The sequence below is a fragment of the Mesoplodon mirus genome, assembly GCF_964341445.2.
Source record: "Mesoplodon mirus genome assembly, chromosome: 7".
NCBI classification, from domain to species: Eukaryota; Metazoa; Chordata; class Mammalia; order Artiodactyla; family Ziphiidae; genus Mesoplodon; species Mesoplodon mirus.
In genome coordinates this window covers 11659780-11683601 of record NC_138983.1, presented here as the reverse complement: position 1 = coordinate 11683601, position 23822 = coordinate 11659780, and the positions used below count along the sequence as shown (strand labels likewise).

Sequence of the window (23822 nt, the reverse complement as noted above, 5' to 3'; positions counted from 1 at the left end):
TGCCTTTGGAGTTCCTACTTTATAGAATTAACTGTTACTACTTCCTTTTAATTTTCAAAAGCCCCTTATCATCCGTTCCAATAAAGGAGACCAAAATGATAAAGCTTAGCAAGAATCATTTAATCCATCTCAGTTCTCCAAGAAATTCTGTGCCCACATTAATAATCTAAAGACATCAAAGTCAGCCCTATTTTTAAAAATACCTCCAGTGAAGGAGTTTTCCTCAGTAATTAAAAAAAACTTTTTAAAATAAATTTATTTATTTTTGGCTGCGTTGTGTCTTCGTTGCTGCATGGGCTTTCTCTAGTTGCTGCTAGTGGTGGCTACTCTTCGTTGTGGTGCGCAGGCTTCTCACTGCGGTGGCTTCTCCTGTTGCAGAGCAAGGCTCTAGGCACATGGGCTTCAGTAGTTGTGTCTTGTGGGCTCAGTAGTTGTGGCTCGCGGGCTCTAGAGAGCAGGCTCAGTAGCTGTGGCACACAGGCTTAGTTGCTCCGCAGCATGTGGGATCTTCCTGGACCAGGGCTTGAACCCGTGTCCCCTGCATTGGCAGGTGGATTCTTAACCACTGCGCCACCAGGAAAGTCCCTGAAAATTTTTTAATAACAAATAATGAAACAGTTATTTTTAAGATCATGGTAAGAGAGATATGGTATAGACCTTATTAATATTTGTTTTGAGGAAGCATGACTCCTTCTGAAGCTGACTTGAGATAGGACATGAGAAAGTCAGATTCTTTAATAGCCTGACAATTTTACTTATAATATTTTTCAGAGGAAAAAATAATTAAGTGGAGATTTTTTTTAGGTGGGCCTGGGATTTCCTAATTCTAACTGGAAAATGGTGAAATGAGGTTTTATAGCATCTTTCTTCAGAGATGCTCTAAGAACAGCCATCTTGTTTGTCTTTATGAGACAACTATGAATTAAGGAAGATGCATGTTTCATTTTTTCAAACAGCTTTATTGAGATATAATTGATATCCAAGAAAATTGGACAAATAGATACAAATTTATGAGTTTGGAGATATTCATACATATGCAAATATGAATTTGGAATTGCCTAGAGGAAATCACTTTTTCCATAGGTAAACAAAGTGATGAAAAACTTTTAAGAAGCTTTGCCATCTTTTAATCAATCACCAAAGTGCAAAAAATAAAATAAAGTGAGTGTTATGAATCCAAATTAAGAGAAAAGTTAGTGACTAGGAGTCCCCCTTTTAATTTCTTTTGATTTAAACAAAGTGTTTATTGTATGGAAGTAAACAAGGGGTATGATACAAATTTAATTGCACATTGTGCCTAGTATATAACATGGGAAGCAGAAAGTTTATTTACCAAAGTAATATGACATTGAGTCATTAAAACCACAAGCTACTTTATCAATGATGTCAGTATTCAAAGCTGTCCAGTTAAAAATCTACTTTCTCTTGAAAAAGAAATACACTGAAGGGAAATGCAAGGAGCTTAAGAGTGATATCATGATTCCTAACAGCAAGAATAAAGTCTGCAGCAGTGATTGTGAGAAAGTGGGTCACAGGGAAATGTGGGTAGCTTAAAAGACCCAGTTATGAGGGCCAGAAAAGAGAATATCTGAGTAGAGTCATCATAGGGGTGAAAATGGAGAAATGTGAGTAAACCAGTGTGGAATGAATGTGTGCATGTGGAAAATACATCTGCAGAGGCACTAGACAGCAGGTCCCAGATCTAAATTCAAGTACCTGATAAAAAAAAAAAGTAAGACTTTAAATCAAAACTTAATACCACAAGCCTAGTCATGTAACATCTAGACGTTCCCTTATTAGTTCATCACCTTTGCTTTCTCTGTAAGCCTATTGAGCAGAAGGTCAGTAACTACAAATGTACTCTTTCCTCTCTTGGTTTAAATGTTATAGCAAATCAGAAGAGGGTGTAGGTATAGCTGAGATTACAGTGGGAAGAGCTTATTGAAGCAGGGTTGACAGTAGGTCTTGTCATTCTGCTCTCTGAAGATTCCCTTCGACAGCTGGGTCAGGCAGAAAGCACATACAAAGTGCTCAGGATGGAACTTGTAGCCCATGGCACTGATGCAGCGACCAGTGATGGGCTGCCCACATCCGTGGCAAAGGGTTCCTTGGCGGTGATGGTAGTGGAGTTCACAGAAGGGACGTCCATCCAGTTCAAAGAAGGAGCCAGTAGAAAAACTGCTAAAGCAGTCCTGGGTGGGGTGATGGAGAGAAGAAAAAGAAAAGGGAGGCAGATGTCAAACAGTAAAATCATCAGCAAAACTTCAGCCTTGAAATCCCTGCCAGTTTCCTGCCGGTGCAGGAATTCACTCGGGTTCTTGACAAATAGAGGCTAGAATATTTCCCATTTGCAAGACAGACAAGCAAATGCCCACAACGGAGGCTGTGTTTTGTGTTTCTTTTAAGAAGGCCCCTGTCAAATTCTCATCCCGAGCTGTGAACCCTCTTACCAGCTGCCTCTCAGAAAGGAGAGTCCTGATTTTCCCTAAATCCAAGAGATAAGTGAGTATACAGACCCCACAGACAAAGCACTCTGGGTGCCAGACAGTGTTCATGGCTGAAAGGTAGTTTTCCAACACTGGGCGGTTGCAGCCACCACACTTGGGTGAGAACATGGCTAAGAAATCCTTCCGGCAATACGGCTTCTTGTCCTTCTCATGAAAGCCTGGAGAGAGAAAAATCAAAGGTTCACTACTGCACTGTGAGACCTTAAACCAAGTTAGAGACTGAGAAGAGGCCAATGATTTAAACTCTCCCAAACTCAGAGTCTTCATATTCAAAGTGGTGCTAATAGATACCTACCTCAAAGGGCTCTTAGAAGAAATATATGAGATAATGCAGGTAAAGTGTTTCCATATTGTGCCTGGTTCACAGTAAGCATTTAATAAGCATTAAGGTCTATTCCTCCTCGATGCCGTTGTACTGAGTATTCCCTCAGCCTGTACAGTTCTGCCCCAGGCCTTGATATGGCTAGCTTCACCTTGTGTTTCAGAAATCAGCTCAAATATCATCTTATCAGAGAGGCATCTCTTTAGCCTGTATATACACTTCATCTTTTGTATTGTCCTTATAACATTTTCCATTATATGAAATTTTGTGGTCTGTCGTCCATCAGTGGAACATTTGCTCTGAAAGAAACCAGATATTGTTGCTCTGGTCACATTATATCCCTAGTGCCTAATATTTAAAAATAAAGTAATATTAAGTAATAATTTCCAAATCAATGCAAGATCTAAATATAATAATGAAACCCTACAAATACTTGAATTAAATATGGATAGGTTCCTCTTTAATCGAGGAATGAGAAAATTGTGATAAAAACAGCTCACATTTCAAAAGCAAGTTAGAGACTAATAAATTTAGCTACATTAAAAATACATATGAATGACTTATGCATGACGAAAAAATATCATAAGGAAAGACAAAGACAAAGGACAAACTGAGGAAAATATCTGCTAATTATATCTCAGAAAAATATAGCTAATACAAGAGTTCCTAACTGGATGCATGATTTAAAGTATTGTTTTATAAAATTAAAAAATATATAAAATAGGGTTCCCCTGGTGGCGCAGTGGTTGAGAGTCCCCCTGCCGATGCAGGGGATGTAGGTTTGTGCTCCGGTCCGGGAAGATCCCACATGCCTCGGAGCAGCTGGGCCCGTGAGCCATGGCCGCTGAGCCTGCATGTCCGGAGCCTGTGCTCCGCAACGGGAGAGGCCACAACAGTGAGAGGCCCGCATAACGCAATTAAAAAAAAAGACACATGTACCACAATGTTCACTGCAGCTATTTACAATAGCCAGGCCATGGAACCGACCTAAATGCCCATCAACAGATGAATGGATAAAGAAGACATGGCACATATATACAATGGAATATTTCTCAGCCATAAAAAGAAACGAAATTGAGTTATGTGTAGTGAGGTGGATGGACCCAGAGTCTGTCATACAGAGTGAAGTAAGTCAGAAAGAGAAAACCAAATACTGTATGCTAACACATATATATGGAATCTAAAAAAAAAAATGGTACTGATGAACCTAGTTGCAGGGCAGAAATAAAGAGGTAGACATAGAGAATGGACTTGAGGACATGGGGTGGGAGGGCAAAGCTGGGGTGATGTGAGAGTAGCATCAACATACATACACTACCGAATGTAAATAGTTGGTTGCTGGGAAGCAGCAGCATAGGACAGGGAGATCGGTTCAGTGCTTTGCGATGACCTAGAGGGGTGGGATAGGGAGGATGGGAGGGAGGCTCAAGAGGGAGGGGATATGGGGACATGTGTATGCATATGGCTGATTCACTTTGTTGTGCAACAGACACTAACAGTATTGTGAAGCAATTATACTCCAATAAAGATTAAGAAAAAAAGATTTCTTTTAAATATATAAATATCTCAATCCTGGAAATTAATCCGTACAAATAATTCAAGAGAAGAAAATTCTATGTTTAAAGATAGTCATTACAGGACTTCCCTAGTGGTGCAGTAGTTAAGAGTCCACCTGCCAATGCAGGGGACATGGGTTTGAGCCCTGGTCCAGGAAGATCCCACATGCCGCGGAGCAACTAAGCCCCTAAGTGCCACAACTAAGTGCCACAACTATGGAGCCTGCACTCTAGAGCCCATGAGCCACAACTACTGAGCCCGTGTGCCACAACTACTGAAGCCCACGTGCCTAGAGCCTGTGTTCTGCAGCAAGAGTAGCCCCCGCTCACCGCAACTAAAGAAAGCCCGTGCGCAGTAACGAAGACCCAACGCAGCCATACATGCATACATACATACATAAGTAAGTAAATAAATAAACTGAAAGCAGGCAGTCCTGCTATTTAAGAAAAACAAACCAACACCCACAACCATCTTTCTTGCTTTTGTGTGGCACACAAACTATAACGTGCATCCATCACCTGGAGAGTTTGTCAATATGCTGACTGCTGGGCCCCATCCCACCCAGAGTTTCTGATTCAGTAGGTTTGGGATGGGGCTCGAAAATTTGCATTCTTGACAAGTCCCCAAGGTGATGCTGATGCTTCATAAAGCAAATGGCGTAAAACTGTGCTTGCCTATAAGTAGGTGTTACTTGAGAAAATTATAAGACATTCCGACTAACCTAGGAACGACCCTCATCTAGGCATTTACAGGGCATCTGGTCTCAAGAATGAGACAGCAGAGAAGTAACAGCCTCCGTTTCAACTCAGGTGAGTCTCAGGAGAGGAATCAAAAGCAATCAGCCAAACTTGCTGTGATACCCCTACATTTAGTAATCCAATAAATTGAGGAAGTTTCAGCACTAACTTTCCTGGAGGCTCTCTCTGGGGCCAATTACCTCTGGAGGACAGATGAGAAACACTAACAATTAAAAGTGCCTTAGAGAGAAGAAGGGTGTTTATACTCTGGTGAGGCTCTTAGCCACAGGGGAAATTAGGGAGCACCTGCATGGCCTGGATAATGAACAATGAAAAAGAAAGACATAGGCACTGAGGACCTGGTCCCTTCGGGAGGATGCTAAGGCCCAATGTGCTTAGAAACTTGAACCTTAAAGAGGAATTCTCTGAACTGAAACAAAAATGCAGACGAATTTAATTTCCCAGGAGGCTCAGTAGTTAAGCTGTCATTACAGAAACTTTGTGTGTGACTATGTGACTTGGGGCAAGGCAGGATGCCTTGGACTAATTAATGGACTAACCATATGGCAGGAGACCCATTTACAGAAAACAAAGGATGAAAACAAAAATACAACCCAAGAGGAGCTTCTGATTAGTAAATGGCCTTTTTTGTCACTTGTCTCAATAAGTATGTTTTAGGTGTGGCTTCGTATTTTCATGTAAAGTCATAAATGACCAAATCAGCCTTGTCTGGTTAGAAGGGGTCCAAGTCAAAAACAGTAAGAACTAGCTACCTTCATGGCACTTTCTGATCATCCTACGAATAGGGTATTTTTCTTTTGTATCTAACTTACGTCTCTTCTTGAAATATGTCTGCATCCTGTTATTCTGCTCTCAGGCAACTTCCACATCATAATCATCTGTGAGCAGTATTCACTTGCTGACTGTTCTACTCAACAAACCCTCAGACTTCTAAGGCTACCAGTGCAATATAAACTGACCATGACTTAGATTAAATCTCAATGAAAAATGCTGCTTAACCAAAGTGCAATCTAAAAATGAAAGACCTAATGATTTGTGAAAAGCATTGAACAAGCTTCAGTGAGCAAGCAAATTACTACAAAGCACTTTGACAATGGATTTTATCAGTGCTACTCTATCCACGTCTGTCTTCAAATAAAGTGTACCGTGTTGGTGCCAAGAAAGTAAAGAGACAACAACAGCAGAAGAGGGATTGAGTCTGTCAAGGGGCAGTTATGATGGTGCAGAACAAAACATGGAACTTGCTGAAATGAGACCTGAATTTAAATTCCAATTCTTTGATTTTCTAGTTGCACGACTTTAAAAAAATCACTTTACCACCCTGATGCTCAGTGTTTCCATCTATAGCTTGGTAAAATGTGGGATAAAATTATTCTCTCAAAGTTGTGGTGGGGATTAAATGAATAATAGTTAGGAATATACATAATAACCTGCCTGATATTTAGGACCTGACCTCCAGGAGAATGGCACAACACACAGGTTTATCTTCACGCCTTCTTGAAACATCACCACAATAGTTAAAGAATTATTTAAAACAGAAAGACTCATAGGAAAAAAGAGAAAAGGAAAGGACATGCCACAGATGAGATATCAATAAAATTCTCCAAAATTTAAGGTAGGTATTAGAGTGGCATGTAGCTTGGCAGAAAGAAAAAACAAACTGAAACCTAAATCTCTGAAGAGGAGAGGTGCCAATAAAACTCAAGCCATCCTGAGCTCCAAAACATCAAAGGGGCTCAGGAACTGAATGCATAAAATAGTCTTCAAGGCTGAAAACAGGATTGGTTGAAAGTCTGAAGAGCTGTCAGAAAATCAGATCTCTCATCTTACCATAATATGCAGTGGTTATTTCTATAAATTTCAAACCAGAGGGTCTCATTGATCAGGGATACTGGACATCATAAGAAAAGAAGTCAGGCTTTCTACTAAAAATTGAGAATTAAATAAAAGTTGGCATGCTGAATGATGAAAACCCCATCCCCCAATCTCTTTTACTAACTTTTGTAATGTCAACAAAGGAGAATATCTCTTTGGTAAAATTTATTCAAGATGAAAGACCTAAAATATTAATAGTCAGGGGTCCCGCAGCAAAACGGCCAGAGCACCCTACCTGAGTCCACCAGTCAACACGTGCTGCCTTACCCACAGAGCTTCCAGTTAGCATTTTAGTGTCTCATTCATTCTTAAATAAAAAATGGGCAACCAAAGGTCAGCAGCATTTGGCAAAGGCCATTGTAACAAGATATAAGGCATCAAGGTGTCATAGACATCAAAGTTCAAAGTGGGCTGCAAGACATCCCTCAACGTAGATAGCCATGGACTACTTGCACAAATCTTGAGCTCCTCACTCACACCCAGGATATAGAACAGGTAAAGAGAAGGGGAAATTGAGAGAGGGATTTCTCTGGAGAAAAGTGTACTATGTGTGCTCCACCACCGCCACCAAGAAGCATGCGGTATGGTTCCGGCTAGCCTCAAGTCAAGAGAGGGAACTCAGTGGGGTCACTCAGAAAGCTGGGTATGTGTCCCCTGCCATTAGCGGGATACAGTTGATGGTACTTGATTCATCTCAGGTGAGCATCTGGCTGAAGGGGCTTATGGCAGCTGAATAGAGTGACATGCCTGAAATTAACTGCAGTCCCCACTGACTGCAAGAGAAATATGCAAGTTTCCCATGGTCCATATTTGAAACTATGAGTGAAAGAGTTAATCTGGAACCATTACAATCATTTCTAAGTGATCACCTCGAGGGAACAATGAAAATCCTGCAGAAAAGAGTCTCTGTGCAATGGATCCTCAAAGATCCATGTACTAAGGGGAGAACGGCCAGCCAAGACATGTAAAGGGCCACCAAGAATTTGTAATTGGATCCGGACTGAATCCACAAAAACATCCAAGTAAAAAAAGAAAGTCAGAGTTAAATATCTGCCAGGCCCGGAGAGCACAAAGCAAATTAGACAAGTTAGAACTTTGCTGCCCTGCAGTCTCACCTCTTCCACCCCTGTTTCAACCCTGGAGGGGTCAGCTATCAAGATTAGCAATGGGTATGAGAGTGGAAGCAAGAAAGGACCAATGAAAGGCCACAACCCCCTTCCCTGGCCTCCTGCAGCTTAAAGGCCCCATCAGGGGAGAGAGTAGCTGTCACTTTAAAGTTGGAAAGCTTTAGCTCTTACACAGACTGAATTACCTAAGGACTTAGATTTGTGTAGATTTGTGTTTTGTGTCTTAAATTGATTTTCTATTTAGAAGAGTTTGTTAAGAACAATAAAAAAGACATGGGACTGCCCAAATCTTTATTTAGAAGAAAACTTTTCCCACTGAGTTAATTCTAAAAGGACAGGAACAGAAAAAATAAAGAAGCTTTCTGATTCCATGCATGAATCATATTTGTTCAAAAGAAACATGAAAAGAAGTCAGAAGAAAATCAAGAAAATTCAGAAAACAGAAGGAAAAAAAGCGTGCAAAAGGGGAAAAACAGGTCACATAGAAAGGATCAGGAACAAGAACAAAATTTTAAGAAAAAACTTCTCAACCATGGAAGCTGGAAGACAGTGAAGCACTGTCTTCAGAATGATGAAGGGAAATAGTTTCCACCTAGAATTCTATGTCTGGGCAACTTAAGGTAGAAAAATATTTTCAGATATTCAAGGTTTCAAAACTTTTACCTCCTATTCATTCTTTCTCAGAAGCTACTGGAGGTGTGCTCCACCAAAATAAAGGCAATAACATGTATTGAAAGATAGAGGGAAATAGTAAAAATAATTCCCAAGATAACTGCCCAGAATAACGGCTTCTCAGCAGGCCTGAGGAGAAACCGTTTTAGGCAGGAGCAGAAGGGTCAAAGCCTCCTGGACAGATGTCCCCAAGAAGGGAACACATGGAACTGACATATTACCAGATGTGGCTGGCCCTTTTGAGAAGGGTTTCACAGCTCTGTCAGATAAATCAGTGATAAGTACAATGAGAATTAAGCTAATGAAAAAGGGATCCAAATATTAACTTCAGGAAAAAACAAATGTATATGAAAAGGACACCATGATAATGATAATCATCATCATTACCAGTCTCCATGTGCCAGGCACTGTTGTAAACGCTATACTGATACTGTCTCTTAAAATCTGCATAATGACCCTAGAAGGTAAGCATTATTATTACCCATTTTACTCATGAGGAGAGCGAGGTACAAAGAGGTTAAATGACTTGAACAACATCCCATAGCTGATAAATACCACAGCCCAGATTTGAACCAGACGGTCTAACCCCAAAATCCATGCTCTACTATATCAGTTTGTTACGTGGCTCAGCTGTGAGCAATATTTGTGTGACTGTCAACATATACACACTGAATACTGATCTGGCCTATAATTATGACCTAATTATAACTGAGAGAACGGGGAAGGAATTATGTTGGGGGTAGGTGGGGTAGTAATAAAATTTCTAAATCCTCATCTCTCCTGGTAGAAAGTTAATACATAATGGTTAAAACTGGGGGAAAAAAATCAGTACATAGTAATATATTATTTAAAACATACAAAGAAATAATAGAAGAAGCTAAAAAATTTACAGAGGAGAACTGGATTTGGCAGTGGAAAAAGGAAAAGCAAGGGACTGTTCTTTTTAATATTACTCTTGAAGTAATATTTGCATTTTTAAACTATGCATTTGTATTTCTTTGATTAAAAAAGTCAATTTAAACAAAATTCATCAACGTTGGAAAAAGGTAGGGAGGGATGGCATTTGGTACTGAAATGGGCACTTGGATGGTAGAGGCAAGAACCAGGACCAGCAAAGCAGATCAGGGAAAAGCTCTGCTGGTCTTCTTGTAACCACCCTGGGCCATACCTTCTTCACCAAACACCTCTCCACAGTGAGCGCAGAAGAAGTGCTCTGGGTGCCAGGTTTGGTTCATGGCTGTCAGCACTTTCTGGAAAAGAAACACACCAGACCCATTAAATGCTACAGAGCTATAAAACATGACCCCAGCGCTAAGTGAGGAGTAAAAGCTACATGAAAGCAGGGGGAAGGGCGGTTTACTTACATCCAGGATGGGAGCAGCACAGTAAGCACAGCGTGGAGAAAAAAGTTGGTGGTAGTCCTTGGGGCAGTAGGCCAAGCCACTCCGCTCAAAGAAGGGACTGGAGCCAATCTCTTTTTTGCAGTGAGCGCAGACAAAGTGCTCCGGATGCCAGGCTTTCCCTAGAGCATGGATCACCTGGAGAGCAAAACAAAGCCTGGCAAGTGGGGGCCCAGTTGGGGGCTCTAGGGTCCATAGGGGGCACGACTCTGGAGGGCGCTCTTCCAACAGTATTCCATGTAAGCGACTCCCCCTGGAGTTACACAACACTGAGGCCTAGACCTAGGTTCTACCCATGTGGTCTCTTGTCTGTACTTTATGGATAGTAAAACAGTGCCCAACTTTCCTGAGTGATCACACTGAGAAAAGCCTATAAATGATCATTTCCACTATACTGCCCCAGAGGATGGGAGAAACAAAATAGAGCATAGTAGTGATGGACAAGAGATAACTAACTATATCTTGGCATGGAAGGGATCCCTGGAAGAGGAGAAGGCCAGTGACAGTTTTTATTCCTCTGATCTGAACACCTCATCTCACACCCCATGCAAAATCAGGTCTCAAAGCCCTTTATTATGGTTTTGGTGAAGGATGATGCCCGAGCAGGAGTTTGTGGTCATGATATGGAGCCGAGTGCAGCTAAAAATCAAAATCAATTGATTTACACCCAGAATGTTTGAACAGAGGGAGCAGTGAGAAAGTTCTTCTGGGTGAAGGCAGTACAAGAAAATGGTTAAGAGCTCAAACTCGGGAGCCAGACTCTCCTGGGTTTGGATCTTACCGCTACCTCCTACTAGACCTTGGACATGTCAGTTAATGACCCTGAGTCCTCGGGTTCCTCATCTTTATAAGGGGCTGGTGACCACTGAAGGGCTAATGTGACCATTAAATAAAGGAATACTTGTAAAGTGCTTTGTTCAGTGCCTGGAGCACTGTAAGGGATCAGTAACTATTACTAAACTGTCTTAGAATATAAGGAGAAAGAGCAATCCTTAGTGGGATGGAGACAGACATACACACAGACATAGACGGCTGTAGGATCAACATCTTGGCCTATCCCACCTTTCCAGCAATCGGTTTCCAGCAGGAAACACAATGGCCCTTGGGCACTGTCGCAATTCCAAGGTCCTGCAGTTCCTGCTCCAAACCCCCCAGCATTGAGTCCAGGGAGGCCTTGTGATCCTGCTTGTCTGGTAAGTGTTTCTTGCTGGTATCTGCTTTCACTGTAACCTGTATCAAGAAAAGAACCATAAAGAGAATCATCCTCACTGGCATCTTCTGCATAATCCCTTAGTCTTTCACTAACCTTCCTCCAAGGCACTGGGAGAATCTAACATTGTAACACCAATAAAAATGCTTTCATTTCCTTTTCATTCCAAGTTCCTCAGGGCAAAAGAAATCTGACTAATCTTCCTCTGTTTGCAAATCTTTTCTGGCAATAGGAAATTGAATATATGAAGATGATACTTTATCTCTTATGATGACCACAGGGCAACAATTAACCTTATCTTCTTTTTATTCATTTATTTTGCAATATTTATTGGGCACCTGGTTTGTGCCAGTCACTGCTCTAGGCTCTTGGTATAGAACAATGTACAAGACCAACCAAGTGTCTGCCGTCATGCAGTTTACATTCTCTGGGTAATCGACAATAAGCAATTAAAGAAATAAATATATGATGTATATCTCAGGTGGAGATAAGATATAAGTTATATATTGAGGCAAATGACAGAGGGTGGAATGGAGAGGAAAAACTGATTTAGATGAGGGTGATCAGAGAAGGTTCTCTAAGGAGGTGGTATCTGAGCAGATATTTGAGTGATGCACTGACATCTAGAAATATTGATATTTGTGGGAAAAGCATTCCAGAGGGAAGGCCCAGAGGAAGGAGACAGTCTGACACATAAAAAGAAAAGTAAAAAGGTCAGTAGGGCTAGAGCAGAGGGAGTGAGTCAGGAAAAAATGATGGAAAAAGAGGCAAAGATCACATAGGGCCCTCAGGATAAAAGCTGCAGTTTTATTCCAAGGGTGATGGAACCATTTTGTTTCAAGCATGAGTGAAAGAATCTGATTTACAAGATCCTTGTGGTAGCCGAGTGAGGAATTAGGTGCGGGCAAGCCAGAGTGGAATTAGAGGCACTCGTTAGGCAGGAGACCATTATAACAGCTCAAACTAGAAATGACTTGGACCAGTGTCAGTGGAGAAGACGGTGAGAAGTTGTCAGATAAGACTTGCTAATGGATTGGATTTATTAAAGCAAAACTCCAAAACAGTGATTATAAAACGTTCAAAGGAAAAACCTCAAGTTATAAAACAGAACAAATTACAAATGGCCCAACTTATCCTTTGTCAACTCTTGTCCTGAGATCCCATCTCTCTCAACTCCTTTCCAACTGGGCTACTGCAACCATTTATCTAATACTTCCTGATCAGAGAACTACAATGATTCTCCATTGCTTCCAGCATGGAATCTGTAGCACCAGATGGACATTCAAAGTCTCCCATTCACTGCCCTCACTTTACCTTTCCAATCTCATCTTTTATTCCTCAGTAAAAAGCCTCCATTGTTTAAAGCCCGCCAGGTTCCCTGCAGTCTTCTGAATGTGATCTGCTACTGTCTGCCTTCAGGCCTCTACTTATCCACTTTTTACTGCCTGGAATAACCTCACATTATCTCACTAATCCAAAATGCTCATTTCCCTTCAAGCATCTTATCATATGACACATTTCCTTCCTCCTCTATTATATAATGTTAGTTAATGCTGAAGAGAGTAGTGTTCAAAAGGTTAACATGGAAAAGGCCTGAAAGTACCTAAGTAAAAACACAATAATGTATCTATAGCTACATGTCGTACATTTACATCTATAGTTATTTGCTGGTATATTCCAGAATACTTTTGAAAGCGTACGTAAAAAGTAGAAAATACTGACTACCTCCAAGGGGCAGAACTGGATGGCTGGGAACAGCTCAGTGTAAACTTTTCTACTTTTGATTTTTGTACAGTGTAAAGGTATTCAAAAAATAAACAGACATTTTTTGAACACATAAATCAACCAAGACACGTGCTAAACCAATTTAAAAACACCACACAATTAAAACTCCTAGTGCAGGGACTTCCCTGGCAGTCCAGCGGTTAAGTCTCTGCACTTCCAAAGCAGGGGATGCGGGTTCGATCCCTGGTCGGGGAACTAAGATCCCATATACAGAGTGGCATGGCCAAAAAAAAAAAAAAAAAAAAATTCCTAATGTAGATTTTTTTCTAGTCTTTTCAGATATACAGTGCAATGAGGAATGCACCCAGCTTTACTGTAGACATTAAAGAAACCTTGTTTCTGATATTTATTCATTTGTCCCTCTAATAAGTATGCATTATTCATAATGTATCAGGAACAGTGCTGGGCATTGGAAGTCCAAAGGTGAGCCTCAGAGATAAGCTTCCTGCCCTTCCAATCACACACATTTTTATACACTGCCCTGAAATTATTTCATAGTCATTTCATGGGTGCATATCATATCCCCCAACCAATTCAGAATGGATGGATTCTCTACCTTAGGAATTCTAGCTCAATATTCTGTAATAACCTAAATGGGAAAAGAATTTGAAAAGGAATATATACCTGTATATGTATAAGTGAATCACTTTGTTGTACACCTGAAACTAACACAACACTGTTAGTCAACTATACTCCAACATAAAATAGTTTAAAAAAAGAATGAATTCTAGATGATAATTCCCTTAATAAATTCTTAGGTCCGTTTACGTGAGTTCCATTCCCTGCCAGGTCAGTGAGCTTGCCACCCATGCTCTGGAGACTAGAACAAGGGGCCAGATTTTATCTCAGTATGAGTTTAGGACTCATCCTTCCTACTGTCAAAGCCACACTTTGCTCTCCTTTGCCCTGATCCAGCTTGCCCACGGGTCTCCTCCATCCCACTCAGGGGGTTCTCTTTAACAGCCCTTCCACACTTTATCCAGCTTTAATGGCAAACGATCTGTTTTTTATTCTATAAGTGTCACAGAGTCTTATGCCTCATCTTATCAAGCACACTCCAAGCCCCTTGAGATCAGAACCCGTATCACAGTTTCTTTTATGTCCAGATAATACACCTTAAAAAAGCTGATACAGGGCTTCCCTGGTGGCGCAGTGGTTGAGAGTCCGCCTGCCGATGCAGGGGACACGGGTTCGTGCCCCGCTCCGGGAGGATCCCACATGCCATGGAGCGGCTGGGCCCGTGAGCCATGGCCGCTGAGCCTGCGCGTCCGGAGCCTGTGCTCCGCAACGGGAGAGGCCACAACAGTGAGAGGTCCGCGTACCGCAAAAAAAAAAAAAAAAAAAATGATACAAATGAACTTATATACAAAACAGAAATGGACCCACAGACATAAAAAACAAACTTATGGTTACCAAAGGGGTAAAGGGGTGGCGGGGGGTAAATTAGGAGTTTGGAATTAACAATATACACACTACTATATATATAATAGATAACCAACAAGGACCTGCTGGATAGCACAGGGAACTATACTCAATATTTTGTAATAACCTATAAGGGAAAAGAATCAGTTATATTATACACACACACACACAACTGAATCACTTTGCTGTACACCTGAAACTAATACAACACATTGTAAATCAAGTATACTTCAATTAAAAAAAATACATAGTACAAATTTGAGTTCATCCATTGAATTAAATTTAGTATGGGAAAATGAATAATGACTTAGGAGAGTTTCTCAAGGGGGAATGAAGAGCTGAGTTCACAGAGATATGACCCTGAAGGCTGTATCACAGGGACTGTGCTCACCTGAGTCTGCATTTCACACAGGTGGGCCATCAGCTCCTCCAACTGCACAGCTGCTGAGGTTTTAGGAGGTGGTGGTGATTCCTTTGGCTCCTGGACCTCACTATAGGGAGAAAACAAAAAGTCATACCAACACATCAAACTCAAATAAATGTTAGGCCATGCATAAAATACCAGAAAACGCAGTTTTAACTATTAACCCCTTAGATATGACTAAAACTAGACACAGAGACTATTTTTCAAAAATAGGTACCGAACATCTGAACGAGGTCTCCCTGCCTTTGTCTCCATGTCTCCCTCTGGTCATCTCAAAAACTGACTATTGTTCTCAAGTGCATGAAGAAAACTGCCGGACCTGTAGCTGGGTGGTCATTCTCCCCCAACAACCAGGAAAAAAGCAGCCTCTGAAAAGAGTTTGAAGACCACTGTCCAATGTGTATTTTTTATTTTAACAGCATTCTTTTTAAAATTATAAAGTATTATATCTTCTTTCAGTTACTGTCAAGTGAAAGACAAAAAATAAATATATAATATATATACTATATATTTATATGTTTAATATATATTTATATAACATATAATAACATTTATATAATATATAAAATACATAAAAATAAATAAATACAGAGAAGACATTGGTCCATGGGCCCCAGAAAGAGTAAACAGATTTTTATTCAAATATCTGAATAATCATTAGTAAAATGAACCACGTGTGAGGACACAAAATAGAGTCTAATAAATTCTAAGAAGTAAATCATACAGACCATATTCTATCTACTTAGGTAAAAATAAAGTAATTCTAAGTAATTCTTGGGAGAAAAAAATTAACAATTTTCAAACTGTTTAGAAATAGCTATAAAATCATACATGCTCTTCAGAGTTGAAAGCAAAATGTTATTGAAAGGAAAAATATAAATAGACTTAGGTGCAATATTGAAAAATAAAAAAGACCAGAAGCAAATGAAACATCCAACTCAAGACTCTCAAAAAATAAAAAATAAAATAATAATTAAACAGAAGGAATAAAAGCATAAATCAATTAAACAGAAAACAAACCAAAAAAACTAACAGCTTTTTGGGAACATTGTATAAATTACCAAGTACATAATAAAATATGGAAAAATCACCCAGTAGGTTCAATGAATATCTCAGAAACTTGGTACTAAAACCAAAGACAGAATGGTGTACGTGTGTGTGTGTATGTGTGGTAGTGTGCACACCAGTCATCCAAGAATGGTTCAACATTACAAAAAGGATTATTATTAATTCACTATACTAACAGAAAAAGAGAAAATCTTTATAAACATATTGAGAAGTACTGAAAAGCAACTGAAAACAAATTTAACCACCATTCCTGTTGTTGAAGATCGAGGAGAAGAAGAAAAATTCCAACCTGACAAAATATGTCTATAAAAATCTGTAACAAGCCTCATATTTAATAGTCAAATACTAAACACATTTCTAATTAAGGGAAGAGGAGGACAAGACTCCTACTATCATTGCTAGTCTCCAATATTATTCCAGAATGCATTAGCAAATGCATTTAAAAGTAAAAATAAGAGATTTATATATTTTAAAGAAAAACGTAAAGCACTCTCACTCTTTTTAAATATATAATAATATTCCTAGAAAATGACAGATAAATGATATAACAACTATTATAATGAATTTTTAAAAATCAGGATGGCTACAAGATACAAGAATAAAATGAAATAATTAGTGTCTTTCCTATAGACCAGGGGTAACTGATTTGAAAATCCAATGAGAAAAATGTGTTCACAATACCAAGAAAAAAAATATTAAGTATTAAAGAATAAATCTAACAAGAAATGTGTAAGATTTCTATGAAGAAAAATCACTAAAAAGAAGACCCACCTAAATAAAGATGTATAATATTATGTCAGTTTCTCCCAATTAAACTATAAATTCAATGTAATCCATACAAAAATTATAATCGAATTATTCAAGTTAATAGGCTGATGCTAAAATTCAATACAAGCGAGAACACTCAAGGCAATTTTGAAGAAAAAAAAAAAAAACAGGGATAACTTGTCCCAGTAGATGCGGTATCCTATAGAGTGATAATAATTTAATTTGTGTGATGTTGGTAAAGAAACAGACAAGTAGATCAAAAGTAGGGTAGACTAGAAAACCCAGAAACAGACTCTGGTACCTATGAGCACTTTGCATATGGTAAACATGGCATTTCAAATAATCAGAAACAGACTATTAGAATCAAGGTACATGATAACCTATTTGGAACACAATAAATTTAGATCCCTAACACACTGTACACACAAATGTGTTTTTAATGAATTCAAGATATAAATGTTTAAACAAAAATACTAGAAGAAAATGGAGGATTTTTTAATAATTTGGAGTGATAAAGACTTTCCTAAGAAAGGCATAAAACTCTGAAGTGATGTCAAAAAAGAAAAAAATATTGATATAGTATTTAAAAATTTAACATGAATAAATATTTAAAACATAAACAATATTCAAATATTTAAAAGTTGATTAATCAATAGTAAAAATATAACCCAAGAGAAACCTGAGCTAAGGATTTTTTAAAAAGTAAGTTTCAGAAAAAGAAATTTGAATGTTTACTACATAAAAATATACTCAATCTCAATCTTTAATATGGAAATTAAATGGTGAGATACCATTCTTTTCCCGTGAATCAAAGTTTTGAAAGATTGACAATATGCAGTGTTGGCAAAAGTCAGGGTTATATCTACACATATACATTTACATATATTATAGGTAGCTACATAAATTATAAAACCCTTTGCAAGGCAGCATCTATCAATATTTCAAATGCATATGCCCTTGGGTGCAGCAATTTCACTTCTAAGACTCTATCCTACAGAAAAATTGGACATATCTGTAAAGATATACGTACAAGGACATTCCTTAAAACACAAAAACAGAATAGTTTTTGTGAGCAAATTGAAACTAGACTAAATGAAAATATAGTCAAATAAATTGTGGTCCACCCATGCTATAGAATAACCCTGCAGCTGCTAAAAAGAATGCCAACATAGAATTTTATGAACTAAGGAAGAGTTCTAAGTTATATTGTTAACTTAAAAAAGCAAGGCCCAGAACAGTATGAAAAATATCCTTCCATTTATGTAATTTTAAAAGCACAAATACATAAGTATGAATATGCATACACAAAGGTCTGTAAGAAGACATACCTACCGGCACAGTTACCTAAGGAGCTGGTAATTAGGTGGTGGGAGGAAAGACTCTACTGGAGGTGGTCTCACATCTTACCCTGTATATCTCGCATTTCTTTGACTTTTTTTTTTTTGGTGGTGCCAGCGTGGCTTGCGGGATCTTAGTTCCCCAACCAGGGATTGAACTCGGACCCAGCAGTAAAAGCGTGGAGTCCTAATCACTAGACCACCAGGGAAGTCCCTTCTTTGACTTTTTTTAAAGACTATTTTTGAGGGCAGTTTTAGGTTTACAGCAATATTAAGCAGAAGGTACCTCTCTGACTTTTTATATATGTGAGTTTATAAAATAATTGTGTACATAAAGTTGTATTTTCAAAACAAAGGTCCTCTATACTAGAAAAGAAACGATGAAAACAGATGAGGCGGTAGGGGTGGCAGATGGGGCATCAGCAGTACAATTCTCACGTATATCTTAGTTATACACACATGCACACATTCATAAATAACGATTCCATAAACAACCTTCCGTATACTACATTAATACAGTTACACTGTTGTGAGTCCTACTAAAATTATTTTTAAATATAAAATTAATATGTTAAATGTAGAACATTTTAAAACTGCAGAGGAATACAAAGAAAAAACTAAACCACACATACTCTTCCTTTTGAGAGGCAGTTAATACTCTAGACATGCTGGCTTCTATTTTTACACTCTTCTATGATTGTGTATGATTTTAGAAAATTTGAATATTACTGTTTTTTTCATGTTTTAAAGTTAACATTTTTCCATATCCTTATGCACATCCTTATCTTTGCAAACGTAATAGTTAACATTTATTGAGTGTGTATACTACACCAGGCTCTCTGTAAAGGGTTTTACACATGTTCTCTTTAAATCCTCATAAAAACCTTAAAGGTAAGTTTTATCACTCCCAGATGAAAAAACTGGGGCCTAGAGAAGTTAAAAACTTTGCTCTACCCAATACAGATGGCAAATAACAGAGTTTCGGCCTGCAGACTGTGAAGCTTGTGTTTTCTATCACTAAATTATCTTTTAAAATGATATATAAAGGCTAAATAGTTTTCAAATGCATAATGTGCCATAATTTATTAAATCAATCACTTATTGTTAGACACCTAGATTGTTCCTGATTTTCACTGTTATAATCAATACTGCTACATAAATATTTGATATTTATTTCCATAGAGTACACTCTGAGAAGTGGAATCACTGGGTTATATAGGTAACTGACTCTGGAATAATGTTTGCAATCAACATTAACCAAGAAGCTTAGCTAACAACCCACCAAACTGTGTGTGTGTGTGACAGACACACACACACACACACAAAGCCATAAATAAAACCAAATATTCTACGTCTTTCACTAAATATATTTTCAAAAATGACAACAAAGTCTTACTACTTTACTTATTTTTATGTATTTATCAGCTAGGGAAAAATGAGAAGGAAGATGCTTATCTTCCTCTCTTAAGAAAAAAAGACTATCTCTTGGGTACAACATGTCCTGCTACTGACTCAGTTTGAGTATTTAACAAGGAAAATTTAGGAGGAAGTGGATCTCTTCCCTTCTTAAAAGACTTTGTCTTTTAGGTACAACATGGCCTCCTGCCCCACATAAGTTTGGGTTTTTTGGGGGGGGAGTAGGGGTGTTTAATCTAAGAATAAAAACGGTCAGGTGACTGATTACAAGAGACTGATTTAGTTCTTGGAGGCTTCCAACAATGTACAGAGGAGCTCTCTCTCACAACTCTTTTCAGTCATAATCCCTTAGTAATTGCTGCCATAGGCATGTGTCTTAGAAATACAAAAGGCAGCAGGACTGGGAACACATTCTTCTGCCCTGTGCCCTAGTGTAGAATAAATGTAGTTTCTTATATGGGTCTGTATAATCCTAAAAGCCTGTCCATCTTACAGGTGGGGTATACTTGTGCTTATTGAAAGAACTCTTACTGGTTTCTAACCAGACTCCTAGTGCAGTGTATAAAGAGAAATAGATCATTGCCAAAATACCCTAAGAGTAATTGAGTCAACAATATAAACTTCTAAATAAGAAATGAGAGACCTTGAAGAGTTGATGTTTGCCTCACTACAGGAAATGTTTGTGAAAAGAGAGAAACCTCAAATCAGAGCTCCTTTGATTTGTCCCCAGACCTATTGAAGATGATACAGGCGCTTAGCATGCCATCAGCAACAACTTCATTACTCAGAGGTTTTAATAATACAAATACAAGAGATGCGTTTAAAAAAATCCAGACTTCTCAAGTGAGGGGCTTCATTTTTTTCCCCCATTCATTCCTCTGCAATATTTTTATGAAGTCTCCCTCCCTATTCTTACCAAAATTATTTCTGTTCATATAAAAGATACTTTTCTAAATACTATCATATTGTTATATTCACGACTAGTATTTCAAGGTATTGGTACTTTTAAAGTTGAAACTAATGTTTGGTTAATTTAAGCAAGCCAGAGGAAATGGTGGAAACAATGCAGGAATCTTGTTTCTGTGTCTCATGCTCCATCTGTACATGTGAGCCTTGTTGGCTCTGAATTATACCAGCCTCGGGTTTGTATCAGTCCATTACATATTTACTAGGCCACCTGGATTTCATATCATTCTCCCACTCAGATCTACACAATAAGTATCATTCAGTAATGGTTAAGTACATCGATCAAGGTCCACTCAGGAAAATACAAACACTAGGAGTAAGAAGAAGGAATTTAATCCAGAAATTTGATTACACAGGTGATGGGAGAGCTCAGAAGCAAACAGAAAACATTGAGGGAACCCAGAGATTAGCTACAGCAGGAAGCCATGAGGCCAAAGGGACAAAGCAAAGAGGCAAAGTTACCAGAGCCCAGGAGCCCAGGTTAACAGGCATAAACTGGAACCACAGCAGACCTGTTTTTCTCCAGCTGAAGCCATAAAAGTAGATATAACTGCTGACAGAGACACTGTGGGGAGAGAGATTGGGGGAGCAAAGGCCCTAAATTTCCCTGCCTTTCACCCTCCAGTCTCTTCACAGTGCCTCCCATTGGATGAAACCAGTAAAAGCCTACAGACCCTGGAGCCTGGAAAACCCAACCTGCAGGGTTCAGCTCCCCTGGAGTACAGAGCAGAGCAAGAGAAGAGGGAGAAAGGGGTCTGATGGGAAATAGATCACAGATTTGTACTACAGAGGAGGGGGTGTCAATAAGTTACCATTGGCATGCCATCAACTGATCGCAATGCCAGATACACAGGAAAATGGCTGTTGGTTGGGCTGGTTCTCATCGTATACGTTCCTGGGTTTATTAGTATTTCCATGAAAGACTTGGTTTTCTCAATTAAAAAAAAATCAATATTAACTGAGAGCCTATTTTGTACCAGGTACTGTTTTGTTATTGTTGTTGTTTTGCTTTGTTTTCATTTTTTTACAAGGGGGGAGAGACAGGAAGGCCTAGGAGACACGCCCACCAGGCAGCTTCCTAGAACTGGAATAAGCTGGCATATGTATGAGTAAACTGGCTTCACTCCCATCAAAGTAGAAAGTGCCTTAAAGTGGGGAGTTGTAAAAATACTTCAAAAGATAGCACAGGTCCTTCCCTTATTTTTACACCGTGTGTGCGCTATTGGTTGCAATTCTGAAACCAAACAATATGTGGTGTAGTACTCTTCACCAAGCATGGACCTTTACTATCTACCTTTTAAACCCTTTGTTTCCCAGAATGTTGTCTCACTTTTTTAAAAAAATTGCAAGCTATAACTGAAGAGAGAACAGGAAAAGTGGCCTTTTAATTTTATTAGACTGTCAATTCTGCTTTGGCCGGAAGAGATAATTTAGTAAGTGGATCTGTTTCAATGTGTAACTTTTATTAAAAGGAAATCCCTCCACCACTAAATAAATTTTGAGCAAATATGGAAAGAAGTATATATTCATTAATCTTCCATGGAGACACACTGTTTTAGTGCAGCCCTGATCCTAGGTCTGATTTTGTCGGCATCCTGCTGAAATTTCTTTAGCTGTTTTCTCTTTTGTGAACTGAAGCATGATATCTGAAATGGCTGGGCCAAAACATCTGTGGTGACTTGGACTATTTACACTTTCTCAGGTGGTAAAGGAAATAGCAGAGCCCACCAGCCTGGACAACCCATCTAAAAGCCAGGCTCCTTGAGAAACTGCCAAGTCAGCTGGGCAGAAATCCACCTCTGCTCACAGATCATGGAACAAGGGGGAGGGTAGTAGGAATTCTAGTAATAAACACCTGCAAAGCAAATTATGGTCCAAACACAGGTGATAAAAATTATCTCATAAACTTAATTTTTTAAATATTTAATTTTAAAAAATACCTGTGGACATGGGGCTCCTGGATTTTGGTAGTACACACGAGCTGCACCTAAGACATACAAGTGAAAGAGAAGAAAGAATGAATTTCTGTTGGATGCTGGATAAACAAGGTCCTACTGTATAGCACAGAGAACTATATTCAATACCCTGTGATACTAACACACCACTGTAAAGCAATTATACTCCAATAAAGATGTTAAAAAAATATACTGTGATAAACCATAATGGAAAAGAATACGAAAAAGAATACGTATATATATGTATACCTGAATCACTTTGCTATACAGCAGAAATTAACACAACATTGTAAATCAACTATACCTCAATAAAATAATTTTTTTAATAAAAAAAAATGTTGGTACTTATCTACACCCAGAGTTAGAAGATGTTTTTAGCTTCTAAAGGGGACGATAACTAGCCTATCTCTGAAATCTCCTTTCACAAGGCAGAGGAGTACCAGTCATCCCACACAGAAAGGCCAAATTCTAAGCACAGTAGCTGGCATGTGAACAAATACGGTGTCCCTCTCCCTGCCCTAACAGCACTGACATAGAGAAGTCATCGTACTCAGAAAAGAACCATAAAACAAACAAAATGAGTCAGAGCAAAGCTCCTTTAACTAGACAGGATGGTGTCTAGGGGAAGACTATAACACAATTAAATTTAACATACCAAAAGAAATAATGAGTGACTCTAAAGGGTAGTTGGCCAGTAGTTTATTTCACGAACAAATATTTACTGAGTGCCTGTCATGTGCCAGGGCTGGGGATGCAGGAGTCAACAAACAAAACAAAACAAAGGAACATAAATGGTTCCTGAGCCTTACATTATGGTGGTGGGAAACAGATAATAAATTAATATGTAAAAAAAAAATAAAAATTAATGAAGGGTAGGAGATAAGAAATGGGGGAGGGATGGCATTTATAAATATATTGGTTGGGGAAGGACTCACTGAGAAAGGGGCACTTGGACAAGGGCTTATACGGGGTGAGGGAAGCATGCAGATATCAAGGGTAACATGATCCAGATAGACAGCACCCTGCAGCATCTATGGAACAGATAGGAGGCGAGTGAACCAGTGAGACAGGGGCAAAGAGTATAAGGGGCCAAGTCATGCAAGTAGGGTGACCATATAATTCCTTATTCAAACTGGGGCACCTTTGAGAGTGAAAGAGGGGACTAAAGAATAATTAATATTACATTAATTTTTTAAATATGTATTTATGGACCAAAAATTTTATTTTATTATATTGGTGGACCAATAAACTAA

At 38.8% G+C, this 23822-nt stretch overlaps 1 protein-coding gene across 3 annotated transcripts in view; it reads right to left on the bottom strand.

Moving 5' to 3' along the window:
- Positions 1-945: 945 nt before the first annotated feature.
- Positions 946-23822, bottom strand: part of LPXN (leupaxin) — a 38087-nt gene continuing 15210 nt past the window's right edge. For 2 of the 3 annotated variants that reach the window (XM_082627612.1, XM_082627613.1), the window contains exons 3-9: positions 22555-22601; positions 15027-15126; positions 11281-11448; positions 10183-10356; positions 9987-10068; positions 2451-2665; positions 946-2192 (exon numbers count right to left, since the gene is read on the bottom strand). In XM_082627612.1, coding sequence (XP_082483738.1) covers positions 1923-2192; positions 2451-2665; positions 9987-10068; positions 10183-10356; positions 11281-11448; positions 15027-15126; positions 22555-22601 — 1056 coding nt within the window. In that variant the 3' untranslated portion in view covers positions 946-1922. The remainder of the gene's footprint in view (positions 2193-2450; positions 2666-9986; positions 10069-10182; positions 10357-11280; positions 11449-15026; positions 15127-22554; positions 22602-23822) is intronic. The other variant, XM_082627614.1, reaches the window with a different exon arrangement.